The following is a 15,821-nucleotide window of genomic DNA, read 5'->3' on the forward strand; positions in this document are numbered from 1 at the left end:
AGTTCACACACCTCTAAAAAGTGCATTTATTTAAGAAGTAGTAAGCTTACATTATTAAATATGATGAGGTGATTGAGCTAACATTTTCCTTGAAATGTGCTTGCATTTAAGAATAAAGTGGCACCTGATAATCTTTCTTGCCATGTACAGCTTATATTTCTTTAAGGAAACTTTGAGAGGAAAAAATTTAGAATAAATGACTGACTAATAAGATCTGAACATAATTATTAGATTAATATAGGGTAGTTAATAACTGGGTATTTTTGATTCATGAAAGGACCATTTTGATCACAAAGTTAAATATATCAGGTAATTAGTTATTACTTTTCATATATCCCCAACAGGAACTAAATTGAGCTTGTTTGGCTCCTCCAAAAATGGATTTGGGTTCAAACAGAGTGACCTTGACATCTGTATCACAATTAATGGACTTGAAACTGCTGAGGTACAGTGACCACATGAAACTTCGATTTGCTATAGCAGTGTGATTTGACCAATCTTGACTGACATTACAGCTTGGTATTTTCCAAATATATCAGGGCATACCATAGGGTATGTGCCATTTGACACAATCTATCACCAAAGACATTAAACAGCTTAGAGGTGAATGTGAGGAATTACAAAGTGGATTGCAAAGTGACATCTAGGAATCCTACGAAGTTAAACTAGCTTCTCCTGGCCACTGCACCGACTTGGAAGCACATACCCACACAAGGTTATCTGTAAAGGTTTTTATCAGACAGGCAATGTGATAAATGATAAGAGCGCTAACCTTATAGTCCAGAGACCTGGATTTCAGACAAACTTGGTTTCATCAGTACCAAGACATATGGTCTTTGGTAGATAATCTGTGAAATGGAAATAATTTCTATTCCCTTTTAGCTCAGGTGATTGTTGTACACATTAGTTTGAATCATGTGTGTCAGGAGTCAGCAGACTATGGTCCATGGGCTAAATTCAGCCCCCGACTGCCTGTTTTTGTGAATGAAGTTTTATTAGAGCAGAGCCACACCCATTCATTTAAGTATTGTCTATGGCTGCTTTCGCTCTGTAAGTGCAGGGTTTAGTACCTGTGACAGAGGCCATGTGGCCCGCAAAGCAGAACAAGTTCGCCAGCCCCTGATGTATCTGAAGACATTTATAAAATATAAAATACCATATATATAAAGATACAAAGTCTGAGAAGTGCTGAGTCTCTATTCTTTTTTTTTATTTTTAACAGCAGTTCAAATGCTGGTTATCCAAATGAGTGATGCTGCTGTTACTGAAGACCCTTTATTCCTTTTCTTAGTTTTAGTCTTGGTATTTGGAGGATGTATCTGATTTGGGAAAACAGTCAAAAGTGATCTATCCTGAACTAGGTGAATAAAGTAGATAAGCAAGATTGGTTCAATATACAGAATGACTCAATTGTACATCCTTAAGGTTGAATTTTTTTTTTTTAAACATGGCTTGTCAACTAGTTTTGAGGGCATTTATGAAATAAAATTTCAAATATGTTCTGGGATGTATATAACCACCAAAAGGGCTTCTGTTGATAGGGTCAACCTAAATGTTTTTAATTATGATTTATTTGAAATACTATTTATTTTTGCTATATGACTTTAGTTTGTACATTATTATTTTGGCTAGTCCTACGGGGAAATAATGTGAGCTTAATCACCCTCCACAGCAATTCAGTCAACTCTTAAACTATAATGAATGTCTACCCAGAATAAATAAGAAGGGGCACAGAAGGCCTTCTTACATATTCTGGCACATGGGGTACTTCTGAGTGATATAAATATATAGTGGGAACAAATGGAGGTCCTCGACCATGATTCAGAGACTTTTTTGGAAACCAGGAAGTCTGCAGGCTTCCTGACTAATTTTAGCCTTTGTTACATGTCCAAAAGCAATTAGGAAATATGGTATTTGGTGGTTTTTGTATCCACAGGATATTTCCTATGAATACTGACTATGATATTCAGCTATAAGGGAAAAATATATAGAGACTGAATTGAAATTAATTTCCTTGTTTCTGAAGGTAATGGAAACTGTTTATAATCAGTTTAGGAACCTGTCTTCCAGTGTTGGTTCAATTGTTTGTGCCATCTTTGTTTCAGGGGTTGGACTGTGTAAGGACTATTGAAGAATTGGCAAGAGTGCTCAGAAAACATTCAGGTACCTCTATAAACTTTTTCTGAAAATATTTTTTTCTTTTTATTAGTATTTTACATAGTCTTCTCTCTATCTGAGGGGGTTTGGTTCCAGGACGCTCACACATGCACACGCACATACACACATGTGCATGCACCCGCACACATAGATACCAAAATCCTCATATGCTCAAATCCCTTATATAAAATGGCATAGTATTTGCATATAACTTGTGCCCATTCTCCTGTATACATTAAATCATCTCTAGGTTACTTATGATACCTAACACGATGTAAATGCTATGTAAATAGTCGTTACACTGAATTGGGTTTTTTTAATTTGTATTATTTTTTATTGTTTGCTTTTTTTCCCCCGAAATATTTTTAGTCTGAAGTTGGTTGAATCTGGGAGTGCAGAACCATGGCTATGGAGGGCCGACTGTACTTAGAATTTACTGATCTGTGAAGCAGTGTGGTGGCTCATTTATAGAATATTTGCAATACTAGTGTCTTTAAAAAATCTTGTGTGAATAAGTATGAAAGGCCGAGAAATTGGTGATAAATTATGTGCATATTGTTGCCTAGTTCAGTTTTTTTCAAAACAAAGCATACACCAGACAGGCAAGAAACTCTGGAAATCATTTTGCCTTATTGACATTGTGTGTAAGTCAGAATGTAGGAGTTGCTGAAGTATTTATAGCAGTAAAATGTATATTCTATACATCTATAAATTGTGCACAGAATTGAAGTGCCATTAGCATTCTTTTGCTGCCGGGGTAGCTATGGATTCTATTAGCAGTCAAACTCTTCTTTTAAAATGTGGTTCAGCAAACTTCTGTGCTGAGGGCTGAGAATGAAGGTAAATATGGTCCCTGTCCTCAGGGAACTTAAAATCCATGATCTATCCATGAAAACCTTTTGCTTTGTTTTGTTTTGAGACAGGATCTTGCTCTGTTGCCAGGGCTAGAGTACAATGGCATCATCATAGCTCACTACAACCTCAAACTCCTGGGCTCAAGTGATCCTCCTTTCTCAGCCTCCCAAGCAGCTGGCACTACAGGCAAGTGCCATCATGCCTGGCTAATTTTTCTATTTTTGGCAGAGATGGGATCTCTCCCTCTTACTCAGGCTGGTCTCAAACTCCTGGTCTCAAGCAATCCTCCCACCTCGGCCTCCCTAAGTGCTAGGTTTACAGGCGTGAACCACCGTGCCCAGCTGAAAAGCTTTCTTATATTTCAGTCGAGAATAGACTTTTACTCACGGCATCGACATGCACACACACCTAGGCACACACAAACATACACCTTGAGTGCCCCTTTTCTTTATAATTTTTATTTCCAGACTTTAAATAAAGTAGATATCATGTTATTTAAATAAAAGGGAAAAAATATTAATTTTGATTTATTTCCAGTGAAAATTAACCTAAGACATCAGGGTTTTTTGGTTTTGTTTTTTCAGATATATATCAATATAGTTTTCATTGGTCATTGAAGGAGATGTTTCCCTCACTTGGGAATTCTGCCTGTAAAGATCATGTGTTTTTTGTTTTGTTTTGAAGATATGTAAAGAAAGTAAAGTACTAAGTTACCACCACTATTAAGCTTTTTAGTGCTGAGCTAGATTTTGATTTTTATTTTGAAATAATTTAAATAATTTCAAACTTAAAGGAGAGCAGCAAAAGTCACAGAAAGAACTCTGTATAACCTTCATTCAAATCTACCAATTAACATTTTACCACCTTTGATTTATCATTTTATCTCTTGCTTGCTCTCAATTTCTTTCTGTACCATTTGAGAGTAAGCTATAGACACTATGTCCCTTTCCCCCAGAAATATCTCAGTATATATATCCTAAGAAGGAACAATGTTAAAAACAGATCATTTTTAGACTAGAAATGACTTAGACACACGGATCATGATGATAATCAAATGCAGATTGCATGGAATAAGAATTTAATAACAGCTAGAGGGTTATGTCTAAAACTTGATATGTTCGAAAGCAGTCTCCTCAGGTATTTTATTGTGTGTTTCCTCTGTGCTTATCTCTGTGTTAGCACTTAGGGATAGTGGAAAAATAAAGAATCTGTGTAAGCCTTACAGTTCTTAAAATAAGTAAGATAGTCTCAAACTGTAACAACGTAAGGTAATATTCAATTAACTTTTGAGGAGAGAGAGAATATGAGAAAGAGTTGCATAGGGGAGGTCCATGGAAGAGATGGACTTGTTATCTCAAATGATAGTGACTACTACTTGAAAAAGATGGGAAAAGAAGTCATTCCTAAGTGCATAGACATGAGCATGAGAATTACTTTGGAATATTCTGGAAGACAGAAGATTGGTACATTTGGAGAGGATTTTCAAGTGGGAAATATTAGGAGATAAGATGAAGTGTACAGATATTTGAAAGCCACTGAAATTTCTTCAGTAGGGGAGGGACCCAATAAAAGGAAATCATAGGGTTTTTAGGCAGCTGGTGTCATCTCTTTTAGGAAAGGTACAATCTAGGTGATAGGGCAGCAGGACCTCAGCCAGGACACCACAGTATTAAAAGGAAAAAAGATATGAGAAATTCCAAATGGGAAATTTTGCCACCTATAAGTAGGAAAGTAAGGGTTAAGGCTGATGGCTGGGTACTTAAGAAATGAGGATGTTTGCAGAAAACACCTGTGTTGAGGTGTTTAGTTTGCTATGAAGGTATGATCTCTAAGAGTTAATAGTCCAGCAAGCAATTAGAAATAGGTGGTTGTCAGTCAGAATTGAAGATGAAAATAAAACAGTTTTGTATTGAAAGCCTCAAAGAGAAAGAGATGGAGAGAAAGAGATCAAGAATAAAACAGAATTCCAAGGAATCATTTGAGAGAAGTTGAGGACTGAGCCTCATTTCAGTGGACAGAAATTAAGAGACTGAAAAGGGAGGCTTTGGAATGGTTTTTTTGGATTTATTTGAAAAAAATTTTTAAACTGATAACCAGAGAGGCAGAATGGAATGGTTTATGAAAGGACGAGGATGGTATACTGTGAAGAAATGCTAGAGGACAGGCTCATGAGTGTTACAATGATCAACAGTGTCAAATTCCAAATGTGAAGAACATGAGGAAGAAGCTGTCTCATTTAGAGCCAGTAAAGCAAAATAGTTGGTGGAGATTCTAGAATCAGACTCTGGTTTTAAATCCTGGCTCCCCACTTGCTGGGCTGTGTGATCCCAGAAAGTCACTCAGCCTCATTACAGACACTCAGTTCCTTATCTGTAAAGTGGAAATAATAGAACTAGCATTTAAGACTAAGAAAGAAAATACATTAAAGTACAGGGCCTACCAAATTCTAAGTATTTGGTGAATAGTTTCCTTTCCCTTTTTCCCAATCAGTGTGTTAGATTTGCTTTATCTGCCATACAGACCTTTCTTCCTGAAATTTATGCTGTCATCTATCTTGTAATATCATAACCTTCATGGCAAACTAAACACCTCCACACAGGTGTTCTCTGCAAACATTCCTGTTTCTCAATGATTTTGTCCTGAGTTGGGTGATAAGATCACTATGTATCTGTCCTAGATATCACCGCCTCTCATAACAAACTACATCTCAGAGTGAACTCTTCTTTCTCTTTACCACCTGCCTTCCACTGCAGCCACCTCCACTACCTGCTCTTGCTTCGGAATCCTCTTTCTTGGTTGTTGACATTGGCATCCTTGGAATTACCAAAACAGGTGAAGTTATGATTAGCCTGACCTACATTAGCCTGACTAGATTCAGTAGAAGTTTGGAGTCAGTCTTTCCTAGATTTACATCCTAACTCCACAATTTATCAGCTGCATGTTCCTAAGCAAGTGACTTTTTCCGGGTCTCTCTTTCTTCATCTGTTAAGTGAGAGTGATAAATAAGCCTTAGTGTTTGTAATGAAGCCTTCACGTGCTACTGTCACACTTTAGGTGCTCAGGAAGTGGTAACTCTTACCGTTAGCGCTCTTCCTCTTTTATCACCCTTCCCTTCCCATCCCGTTATAGAGAGTCTCAAACATGACTTGCTTCTTCTCATTCCGATGCCACCCTGAGAGTTCAGGCCCAGATATTGTTCATAAACAGTCATCCTTGCCTGACAAAGACAAGATAAGGAAAAGCAGCAGAAAGTAAGAATATTTATACAAAAGAAAAAAAAGTTAAATAAAAATAAAAAAATAAGTGGTCATCCTGCCTCTGTTATTCCAGGTGCCTCCAGTCTACCTATCGCCTGGGCATTGTATAATTAGATGTGGTCAGTGATTCCTACCTAGTTCATTGGCTTCTCTTTGCCTCTAAGGATATTTCTTAGCAGGATATATATGTTCTCTGTTTGGGCACTTCTGGTTTCTCCTCTATTCCTTTCCTGTTCCTCGTATTCCTTTCCGCGAAGCTCATCCTACAACCTGCACAATTCCATGGAAGTTCCCTGAGCATGCCATTCTCTTTCAGGCTGTCTCTTTGTTCATGTGAAGTTTTCCTTGCCTGGTAAATCCCCTCAGCCACCATTATTTTTGCCTGTTGTTCTTCTTTTTCAAAGCCCAGCTCAGGCAATTTTCTCCTCTCCTATGGAAGTTGATTCCTTTCTATTACCGTTGTAACTTCTAACTCCATGGTAAGTGATTTGTTTTGAGAATTCTTAACGATTGCCTCTAGGGTTTTCTCCAAATTAGATATAGTCATATGGAGAGAATAGGTAGGACACATAATTCAGACTCTGTCACTTGAGGCCAGGAGTTTGAGACCAACTTAGGCAACATAGCGAGACCCCATCTCTACAAAAAATTAAAAAATTAGCTGGGCATGGTGGTACACACCTGAAGTCCTAGCTATTTGAGAGGCTGAGGCAGGAGGATCCATTGAGTTTGAGGCTGCAGTGAGCTATGATTGTGCCACTGCACTCCAGCCTGGGTGACAGAGCAAAACTTTTCCTCAGAAAACAAAAAGACTCTAGTAGTTTTCTCTATTTTGGTATTTGTCAGGCAAACCACACCCGCACAGATACATACATGCATGCATGTGCACACACCTGTGCACACAAGAAGTGAGTACACATGAACCATTAAATTCCTGGAAGGCAGTGGCTTGCCTTTTTGGTTCTTGTAGTTCAAACATTAATGTGTTTAACAAATGTAAACTTTGCCAGAATAGACTTCCCAGATATTTGTTAATTACAGAGAAGTCTTTAACTAGTCCTAGTGAATGCAGTGAAACAAGCCAAAGTTAGGCTTACATCATTTTATATTGGGACATTAACACAAGAACCACTTATATCCGTAGCTGCTGCATTTAATGGTACAATCTTATTTCCCAAACTGGGTTTGAGAAACATCTTACCTATTACAACAGCAAAGGTGCCAACTGTGAAGTTCTTCCATTTGAGAAGTGGTCTGGAAGTGGATATCAGTTTGTATAACACATTGGTGAGATTTTCTTCCAGCTTTTTCTTTAGGGAGGTTAGGGGAACAAATGTTTCAATTGAGAAAATCTCGAGTGAACCATTTATTTCATCTTAATTCTTTCAAGAGTTGTTTATGAGTGCTTGCTATGTACCTGGCAGTGTTCTGAAGCTAAGGATGTAACAGAGAATTCATTTAATGTTAGTATTCATTTAAAATGTGGTCAGAGTGGCAGGCTCTTGTATTTGGTTTGAACTTTGTTTGATTATTTATTTAATTTTTTTTTTTTTTTTGAGACAAGAGTCTTGCTCTGTCGCCCCAGATAGAGTGCAGTAGCACCGTCAGAACTCACTTCAACCTCAAACTCCTAGGCTCAAGCGATCCTCCTGCTTCAACCTCCCGAGTAGCTGGGACTACAGGCGCATGCCACCACCCACGCCCAGCTGATTTTTTTATTTTTTTGGTAGAGATGAGGTCTCGCTGTTGCTCAGGTTGTTCTTGAGTGCCTGAGCTCAACCAGTCCTCCTACCTCAGCCTCCCACAGTGCTAGAATTACAGGCCTGAGCCACCGTGCCCAGTCTGAACTTTTATTTTAATTTGTGGTGAAGTGTGTCTTTGGAGACACTGCTACGCTTTCAGATGGGCACAGTGTAATCTAGCTATGCCCAAGTCTTTTTACTCTCACACTTGTTTTGTTTCAGGGCTTTATGGGATCTCTCTGGCTGCTGAGGACATTTAATTGAAATAATACCATGGGTGAAGTGATCTTACATATACTTAAAGGGAACAGAGTGTTTAGTTAATAGCCCTTATTTTGTAGATGTTCACACTAAAGACATTAACATAATGGAGGTCATGAAGTCAGATGTTACTTAAAATTCTTTATTATCTAGTGAATTAATGAAGCTTGTCTTCAGAGAGAGGGAAAGGTTAATTTCAGTCTAAATGTCTTCTCTGTGTAATGAACCACATTGTAAACTTATTTAGAATATTCCAACTTAAAGCCTTTTCATCTAATTGATAGCCTTATAGTGTAATTTCCCTTTGAACAGGCCCTTCATAACACAAGGCTTTTATCTGCTTATTCAGCCATTGATCCCAGAGTGAAATATTTGTGTTATACCATGAAAGTATTTACAAAGGTGAGTATGCTTCCTGTTGTGATTTATTATGAAATTTCATTGCATCTTCACACCTTGTTGAAAACATGAAATCTGTACTTGTTAATGAATTATAGTCATGTCACATACTTCCTGTAACTATTTGGGAAGCCCTGTGGAGCAAGCTAAATTTTTTTTATCTGAAATTTTACACTGTGATATGATCTTGCTTGTGGGTGATTGTCCACTGCTTTGTTGAATTGGGTTGGGTTGGGTTGGTTTTGTTGGCATATTTTAGTCATCGAAAATGTGATTTTTATTAGTACCCAAAATAAACATCTCTTACTTTTATGGTAATCAAATGGCTGCAAACCTAGCAGTAAACATTGGTGCTCTTTTCTTTGTTCTTTGTTTTCCTTCCCTCTAGATGTGTAATATCGGTGATGCATCTAGAGGCAGCTTATCATCATATGCATACACTCTTACGGTGCTATATTTTCTCCAGCAGAAGAATCCACCAGTCATTCCTGTCCTTCAAGAGGTATTAGTAAATAACATTGTAATTGTTACCTGTAAAACTGGGTGATCTCTGAGCCCTCCTCCTTCTCTAAAATTCTGTGGTTCTATAGTTAAATTTTTAACTATTTTCCTAAAAGTTTTTGTATCAATGCATTAAGTTTGTAATCTATACTAATAGTTTAAAATTTAATTTCAGATATACAAAGGTGAAAAGAAACCTGAAATATTTGTTGATGGCTGGAATATTTATTTTTTTGATCAAATAGATGAACTGGTATGTATTTTAAGAGTAAAGATTTTCCTATATCGTTGACTAAAAATCAGCTCTACTATGCTGTAATGTAGCTTTTCAACAATTTTTTTGTTTGTTATACTTACTTACATCATAATAATGAAAAACTAGCAATTTATAGATGTTTTCTTTGAAGTGAAACTATTTTATTAAGCTAGGTGAGGGTCTAGGGACTATATACAGTATTTATTTAATGCCTAATAATTCTAAATGGTTAAGTAACTTTATTCCAAGTAAAGGAACATTTGCTTTGTGGGAGTCTTTGAGTTGTAGAGACCTAATAACCTAGGCTGCACCAAAACTCTCAGAATGTATTTCGGGATTCTCTCACTAACACGTTCTGAGGTTTAACACTAAAAACTCTGAGCATTCCCTATCTCCAAGTCATATAGTGGAGATTAATAAACTCATGTAAATGGTATTTTTAAATATGAAAGGAAAGTTATATAATTATATTTTTGTCTATTTAAACTAGTTAATTAGAAATGAATCCAAATTTACTCCCCAAGATACAAATAAATGTTGATTTTAACACTTTACTATAGAATGTGATATCCCTTGTTCCCTTCTATTTCTAGCCTGCCTATTGGCCAGAATATGGAAAAAATACAGAATCTGTTGGGCAGCTGTGGCTGGGCCTTCTTCGTTTCTACACAGAGGAATTTGATTTTAAAGAACATGTTATAAGCATCAGGAGAAAAAGTCTGCTTACAACTTTTAAGAAACAGTGGACCTCAAAATACATTGTTATTGAAGGTACAAATAGAATTACAACTGTTAGAGTATAGAGATTGAACTATGAAGGCATTGTTCTTCCTCCCTACAGAGCTTTTCCAGAGCTGCTAGGAGCTGCTGCTCCAGATACGCAGTGCAGCAGTCCCACTGTTGCTCACACCAAACCAGCTTGTCTGTTCCTAGCCTAAAGGTTTATTTGTAAATGTCTACTGTCCTTGCACCATGACAAATCTTTTGCTATTATCGGGCACATACTGAAGAATAAGGTAGCGGTACAGGTAAGACATCTTCAAGACAATGGGACTTTTAAAACCTTCCTGTTAAAGGGTTTGAAGAGTGCCACTAGGTGAATTTTCATGATCTTTGTTTACTGTTGATGAAGGAGTTTACCTGTAAGTCAATTATATGTAAATTTTGACATTTATTTTAACAGTGGACAAGCCTTTTCTTTTTCCATTGAGTGCAAGGATCCATTGAAGCTTGCCAATTATTAATGATTTGTGTTCAATTTTTGAAGGTTTATGTTTTGCTTTTATTTTCTACATTACTTTCAGATGAACTCTTAGTAATAGGCTAAACTATAAAGAAGTCTTCATGATTATATAGCCAGCTATTCTAAAATTGGGAAACTTCAGTGGTGGTAGTTGTAGTGTTTTTAATTATACAGTAGCTAATATTGTAGTATCTCTACTATACCAAGCAAATAACCAAAAATACCTGCACACATAAAAATCACCAGAAGAAAGCATCACCAAACTAAGTAGGTAACTTCTCATAGCAATTAAAATAATACTCCAAAACATATCAGGTATACAGCTATCTAAGACATTTGAGATGCAGACATAAAAGATCATATGAGAGTCTGTATGAAGATTTTACTGGAAATTGTATCCTGAGACCCAAATAGCCGTTGGCATGACATTGGGAAAAGTGAATGTGTCTGTGTATATTTTAATTCATACTGTGTTTTGTGATCTCCATGCTGAATTATTTTCTAAAGTGATCTTTACGAAACTTGTTAGTTAGCAGGAAAATTCAGTGCTAAAGTGTTTTAAATTTTGAGATTTCTATATGCATCCAGAACTAGTGTCACCTCATATCAGGCTATTGTGTCTTCTCCAAACAGTATTTATTAAAAATTAGGCAACCAATCATAATATACAGGATTTTGTAAGGAGTTAAATATAAATCAACACCCTCTTTTCTGATGGACATTTCTGTGGAAAAACTTGCCTTACATTTAGGCAAGTTTTTCCACAAAAACCAAAAATTAAAAAAATAATAAAATTTTAAATTTAAAAAATTTTAAAGCTGATTAAAAACTTTTAATTTTTTTAAAAAATAAAGCTATATTATTTAGCTTTATTACAGATTTTAAGCTCATTATAAAAAGGCAGTCATTTAATACTATTAATGATAAAGTAGATGATACTTTCTTCTCGTTATATGGGCTTCACGTATTAGATGAATAATGGCATTTCCTGTTATCTTATTTAGTCTCCTTAATTTTCTTTCCTTAGATCCTTTTGATTTGAATCATAACCTTGGAGCTGGATTATCAAGGAAAAGTAAGTTATTTTGTTTGTAAATTTTAATGCAATCTCTTTTCTTTTTAATCCATCTAATTGAGTTCTTACTCTTTTCTTCTTAGTGACAAATTTCATAATGAAAGCTTTCATCAATGGTAGAAGAGTCTTTGGTATTCCTGTCAAAGGATTTCCAAAGGACTACCCCTCAAAAATGGTAAGTGTCTGTTGGACATGCCAAAAAAATAATTTCAAAAGTGCCTAATTTGTACATAGTCCTTCAGTAATAACTATAATACTCTGAAAGTCTGGTGAATCTAGCCAAGATAAATAATTATTAATACAATGCAAAATAATTCCAAAAGCCCCTCCCCCATTTCTAAATGTCCCTGGGTGGAGGTTTTTTATCAGGAGAGCAGAGAGAGGTAGACTTAGGGTGGGAAAATTAATTTTGCTGCTGTTTCTTTTCCTTGGGTAACACATACCAAGGAAATGAATACCAGCACTGAAGCAACTTTGAAAATGAAAAAAAGAAAAACTACACCTTTAAGCCTTCAAATAGCTTCTTAATAGAGGTGAATTTAAATTTGTTAAATTTTTGGTTTTCCCTTTGATACCTTTTATTCTTGATTATCTGTGCCAGCTTTTGTAGGTAGCTTCGCTGTTCTGCTAGCATTCAGCTTTATTCGGGCCTCGGCCAAGCCCAGTTTGTACATATCTATGTACATCCTCCACTCTCCTGATGTGAATCTACATTTTCCATTCTGCTTGCAAGGGAATAATAAATCCTCTTAATAGGACTAGGAGAATGACAGTGCTGCCTGTACTAAGGAACTGTCTGTTCTTATGTAACCTGATACTCAGGTTTCTAAGGAACCACAGTTATTGAAGACAAACCCAAATGTTATTTCATAGAAAATATATTTCAGCGAGAGAAAAATGGTTAGAGACTAGATGATTTTGCTAAGACTAAAGTTATTTTTTCTGCATTAATTTCCTTAATAAAGACTTTTTAATTAATGTTATTTTAAATTGACACATAACAATTGTATGCATTTATGTGGCACAGTGTGTTTTTTTTCTGTTTGTTTGGTTTTGTTTTTTTTTTTTTTTTTTTTTTTTTTTTTTTTGAGACAGGGTCTCAGTATGTTGCCTGGGCTAGAGTGCCGTGGCAACAGCCTAGCTCATAGTAACCTCAAACTCGTGGGCTCAAGTGATCCTCCTGCCCCAGCCTCTGGAGTAGCTGGGACTACAGGCGTGCACCACCACACCTGGCTAATTTTTTCTATTGTTTTCCATCTAATTTCTTTCTGTTTTTAGTAGAGACGGCCTTGCTCTTGCTCATGCTGCTCTCGAACTCCTGACCTCAAGAAGTCCTCCTGCCTCAGCTTCCCAGATTGCCAGGGTTACAGGCGAGAGCCACCGGCACCTGGCCCACAATGTGTTTTGATACATGCATACAGTGTGGAATGATTAAATCAAGCCAAGTAACATACCCACTGCTTTGTTTACTTGCCATTTTTTGTGGTGTGACATTTGTATTTACTGTCTTAGTTATTTTGAAATATATAATACATTCTTACTGACTGTAGTCGCCCTGTTGTGCAGTAAACCTCAAGAGTGATTCTTCCTGTCTGTCTGAAACTTTGTTCCCTCTGACCAACAACTCCTCATTCCCTCCCACCCCACAATGAAGACTCATAAAACATCCAATGTTGGATGACATCTGTACATCTGTTTTTTGCTGGATATTGCGGTGACAGTCTCCTACAACAGTGCATCTGAAACTTGTTCAAACAAATCAGCTGGTGATTTTGTTAAAAAGCAGACTCTGATTTGGCAGGTCGGGGGTGAGGCCCAAGATTCTGCATTTCCCGAAGCTCCCGAGTCACGCCCCAGTGCTGCTGGTCCCCACTTTAATTTTAGTAGCAAAGAGGCCAAACCCATTGTCTTTCCTTTCTTCTGTTATTTTTCTGTCAGGAGCCACACTAAAACAATGCAGTAAACACATAGCTGTTTTCTTTTACTCAATGTAATCTGTGTAATACAAATCATGTTCCTCAGTTCACTAGGTGTTAGTCTTTACATTTTATGAGAAAACAAAGCCTTTGTACCTGGCCTTACTTCCTCACACGTCCTAGGAAAGCTGACTCGAGGGGAGGTGTAATGTGATTATTTAAAAATGTGCTTAAACCTTTAGGGTTAGTGTTGAACTGTATGACAAAAATGGATTTAGGTAAAATTATCCTGACTTAGACCTTGATGGTTTTAGATTTTTTTTTAATTAAGTGGTAAAAATACTTATTGAAAATAATTATATGTCAACATTAATATGTAAGATCACTGTTTAATGTATAGTTATATATTTTGATTTTACATTTAATAGTTGAGGCTTTTATACATTTCTGTTCTTCTAGGAGTAGTTTTTTGATCCAGATGTGCTAACTGAAGGAGAGCTGGCCCCAAATGATAGATGTTGTCGAATTTGTGGGAAAATTGGACACTTCATGAAGGACTGTCCTATGAGGAGAAAGTAAGTAAATGTTCAAAAGGGGTGGTTTCATTTTTATTTTCTTATTCCAGTTTTTAAATGGGGTTCTATCATAAAAGAAAATGAGCTTGTATGAAATCCAGCATTTTTCAGATAAATGTTTTGTTGTTTTGTTTTTTTAAACAAAATGAAGTAATTTAAAACATGGCTTTAAGTATAGACGACTAGGATTGACTCAGGGGTGCGGGTGGCAGTCTTTCAGGCCTGATCTCCTTTCCTGATTTTGATCACGGCCCTAATCATTAATTAGCCTCTCCAACAAGGACAGAAGAAGAAAAGAGGAAACTAAAATTCTTTTCTCTTACGGTAGTGAGAAGTTCAGAATCTTTTAGTCAGTGAACAGTTGAATGAGCTTTTTCAGTATTTCAGTTACATTTCTAACGTACAACAACTGAGATGTAGCATGTTGGGATTTATATTCATGAACAGTTTCCTAGAATGCAGGACCCTTTGTTTGTACTCAGCCTAACCCTTATTAATTGCTATGATTAGGTGAGCTGCTCAGTTTGGTCACCCTGCTTTCTTCTGGTGATGTTTATAGGGAGCAAAGAGGGGTGTGTTTTTGACTGCTTGCTTGAGACATGTTGTTTGGGGCGGTAATAGTGGTGGTTTTAGCTGTACAGTAATATTCTTATTTTAAAACATGCTACTCAAATTAAGTCACCATCTGGAATTTGAGGAGCTCTTTTTTTAGTGCTTTTTCCTGTTACTCAAATAATAGTCAGTGATCACATAGGGCAAGGAGAAATGATATTGATAATTTAAGAACACAAATCTCCTTATAACCATTGTTCTTTGTGAACTTACACTTTCACATCTCAAATTTCCAGCGCCTAGTCAAGAATGCTAATGTACCAGAAAGGCTATTCAAAACACCACTCCAAGGACAATTTGAGTTTCACTGAACCAAGGAGTCCCACTAATTACAAAAATTGGTTTTATAAGACTAGAGCAAGTTTGAAAATGAAAAATTATACCTTTAAGCCCTGAGGTAACTTCTTAATAGAGAAGGTGGACTTTAGTTTGTTAAGTTTTTGCTTTTCCCTTTGATACCTTCCATTTCTGATTATCTCATAACTCTGGAGTTGGCTTAATATTGTGTAAGGTTTCTATTAAGATTTTTCCTACTGGTATGATGTCTTCTACAGAGTGAGGCGACGGCGAGATCAGGAAGATGGCCTGAACCAAAGATACCCTGAGAACAAAGAAAAAAGAAGCAAAGAGGACAAAGAAATTCAAAACAAGTATACAGAAAGGGAGGTGTTAACAAAAGAAGATAAGCCCATGCAGTGCACACCTCAGAAAGCCAAGCCAGTGAGGGCAGCTGTCGACCTGGGGAGGGAGAAGATTCTCAGGCTACCAGTGGAAAAATGGAAGAGACAGGATGACAAAGACTTAAGAGAAAAACGTTGTTTTATTTGTGGAAGAGAAGGGCATATTAAAAAGGAATGCCCACAGTTTAAAGGCTCTCCAGGTAGGGACACCTATCACACCTTGATGTTTGCACTAACATCTCAAGGGAAATCTCCTTTTTAGAATTATTGACTATTTTCGTTATATTCATTG

At 36.6% G+C, this 15,821-nt stretch overlaps 1 protein-coding gene across 1 annotated transcript in view; it reads left to right on the top strand.

Annotated features, from left to right (window-relative positions):
• LOC138385917 (terminal uridylyltransferase 7-like) overlaps positions 1-15,821 on the top strand; it is a 47,185-nt gene that overhangs the window by 17,966 nt on the left and 13,398 nt on the right. The window contains 11 exon segments of the mRNA XM_069472100.1: positions 345-445; positions 2,106-2,161; positions 7,451-7,556; positions 8,585-8,674; positions 9,060-9,173; positions 9,348-9,425; positions 10,022-10,199; positions 11,699-11,746; positions 11,830-11,921; positions 14,122-14,237; positions 15,404-15,729. Of these exon segments, the coding sequence (XP_069328201.1) occupies positions 345-445; positions 2,106-2,161; positions 7,451-7,556; positions 8,585-8,674; positions 9,060-9,173; positions 9,348-9,425; positions 10,022-10,199; positions 11,699-11,746; positions 11,830-11,921; positions 14,122-14,237; positions 15,404-15,729 (1,305 nt within the window).

Source organism: Eulemur rufifrons, chromosome 7 (genome assembly GCF_041146395.1).
Source record: "Eulemur rufifrons isolate Redbay chromosome 7, OSU_ERuf_1, whole genome shotgun sequence".
In the NCBI taxonomy this organism is placed as follows: domain Eukaryota; kingdom Metazoa; phylum Chordata; class Mammalia; order Primates; family Lemuridae; genus Eulemur; species Eulemur rufifrons.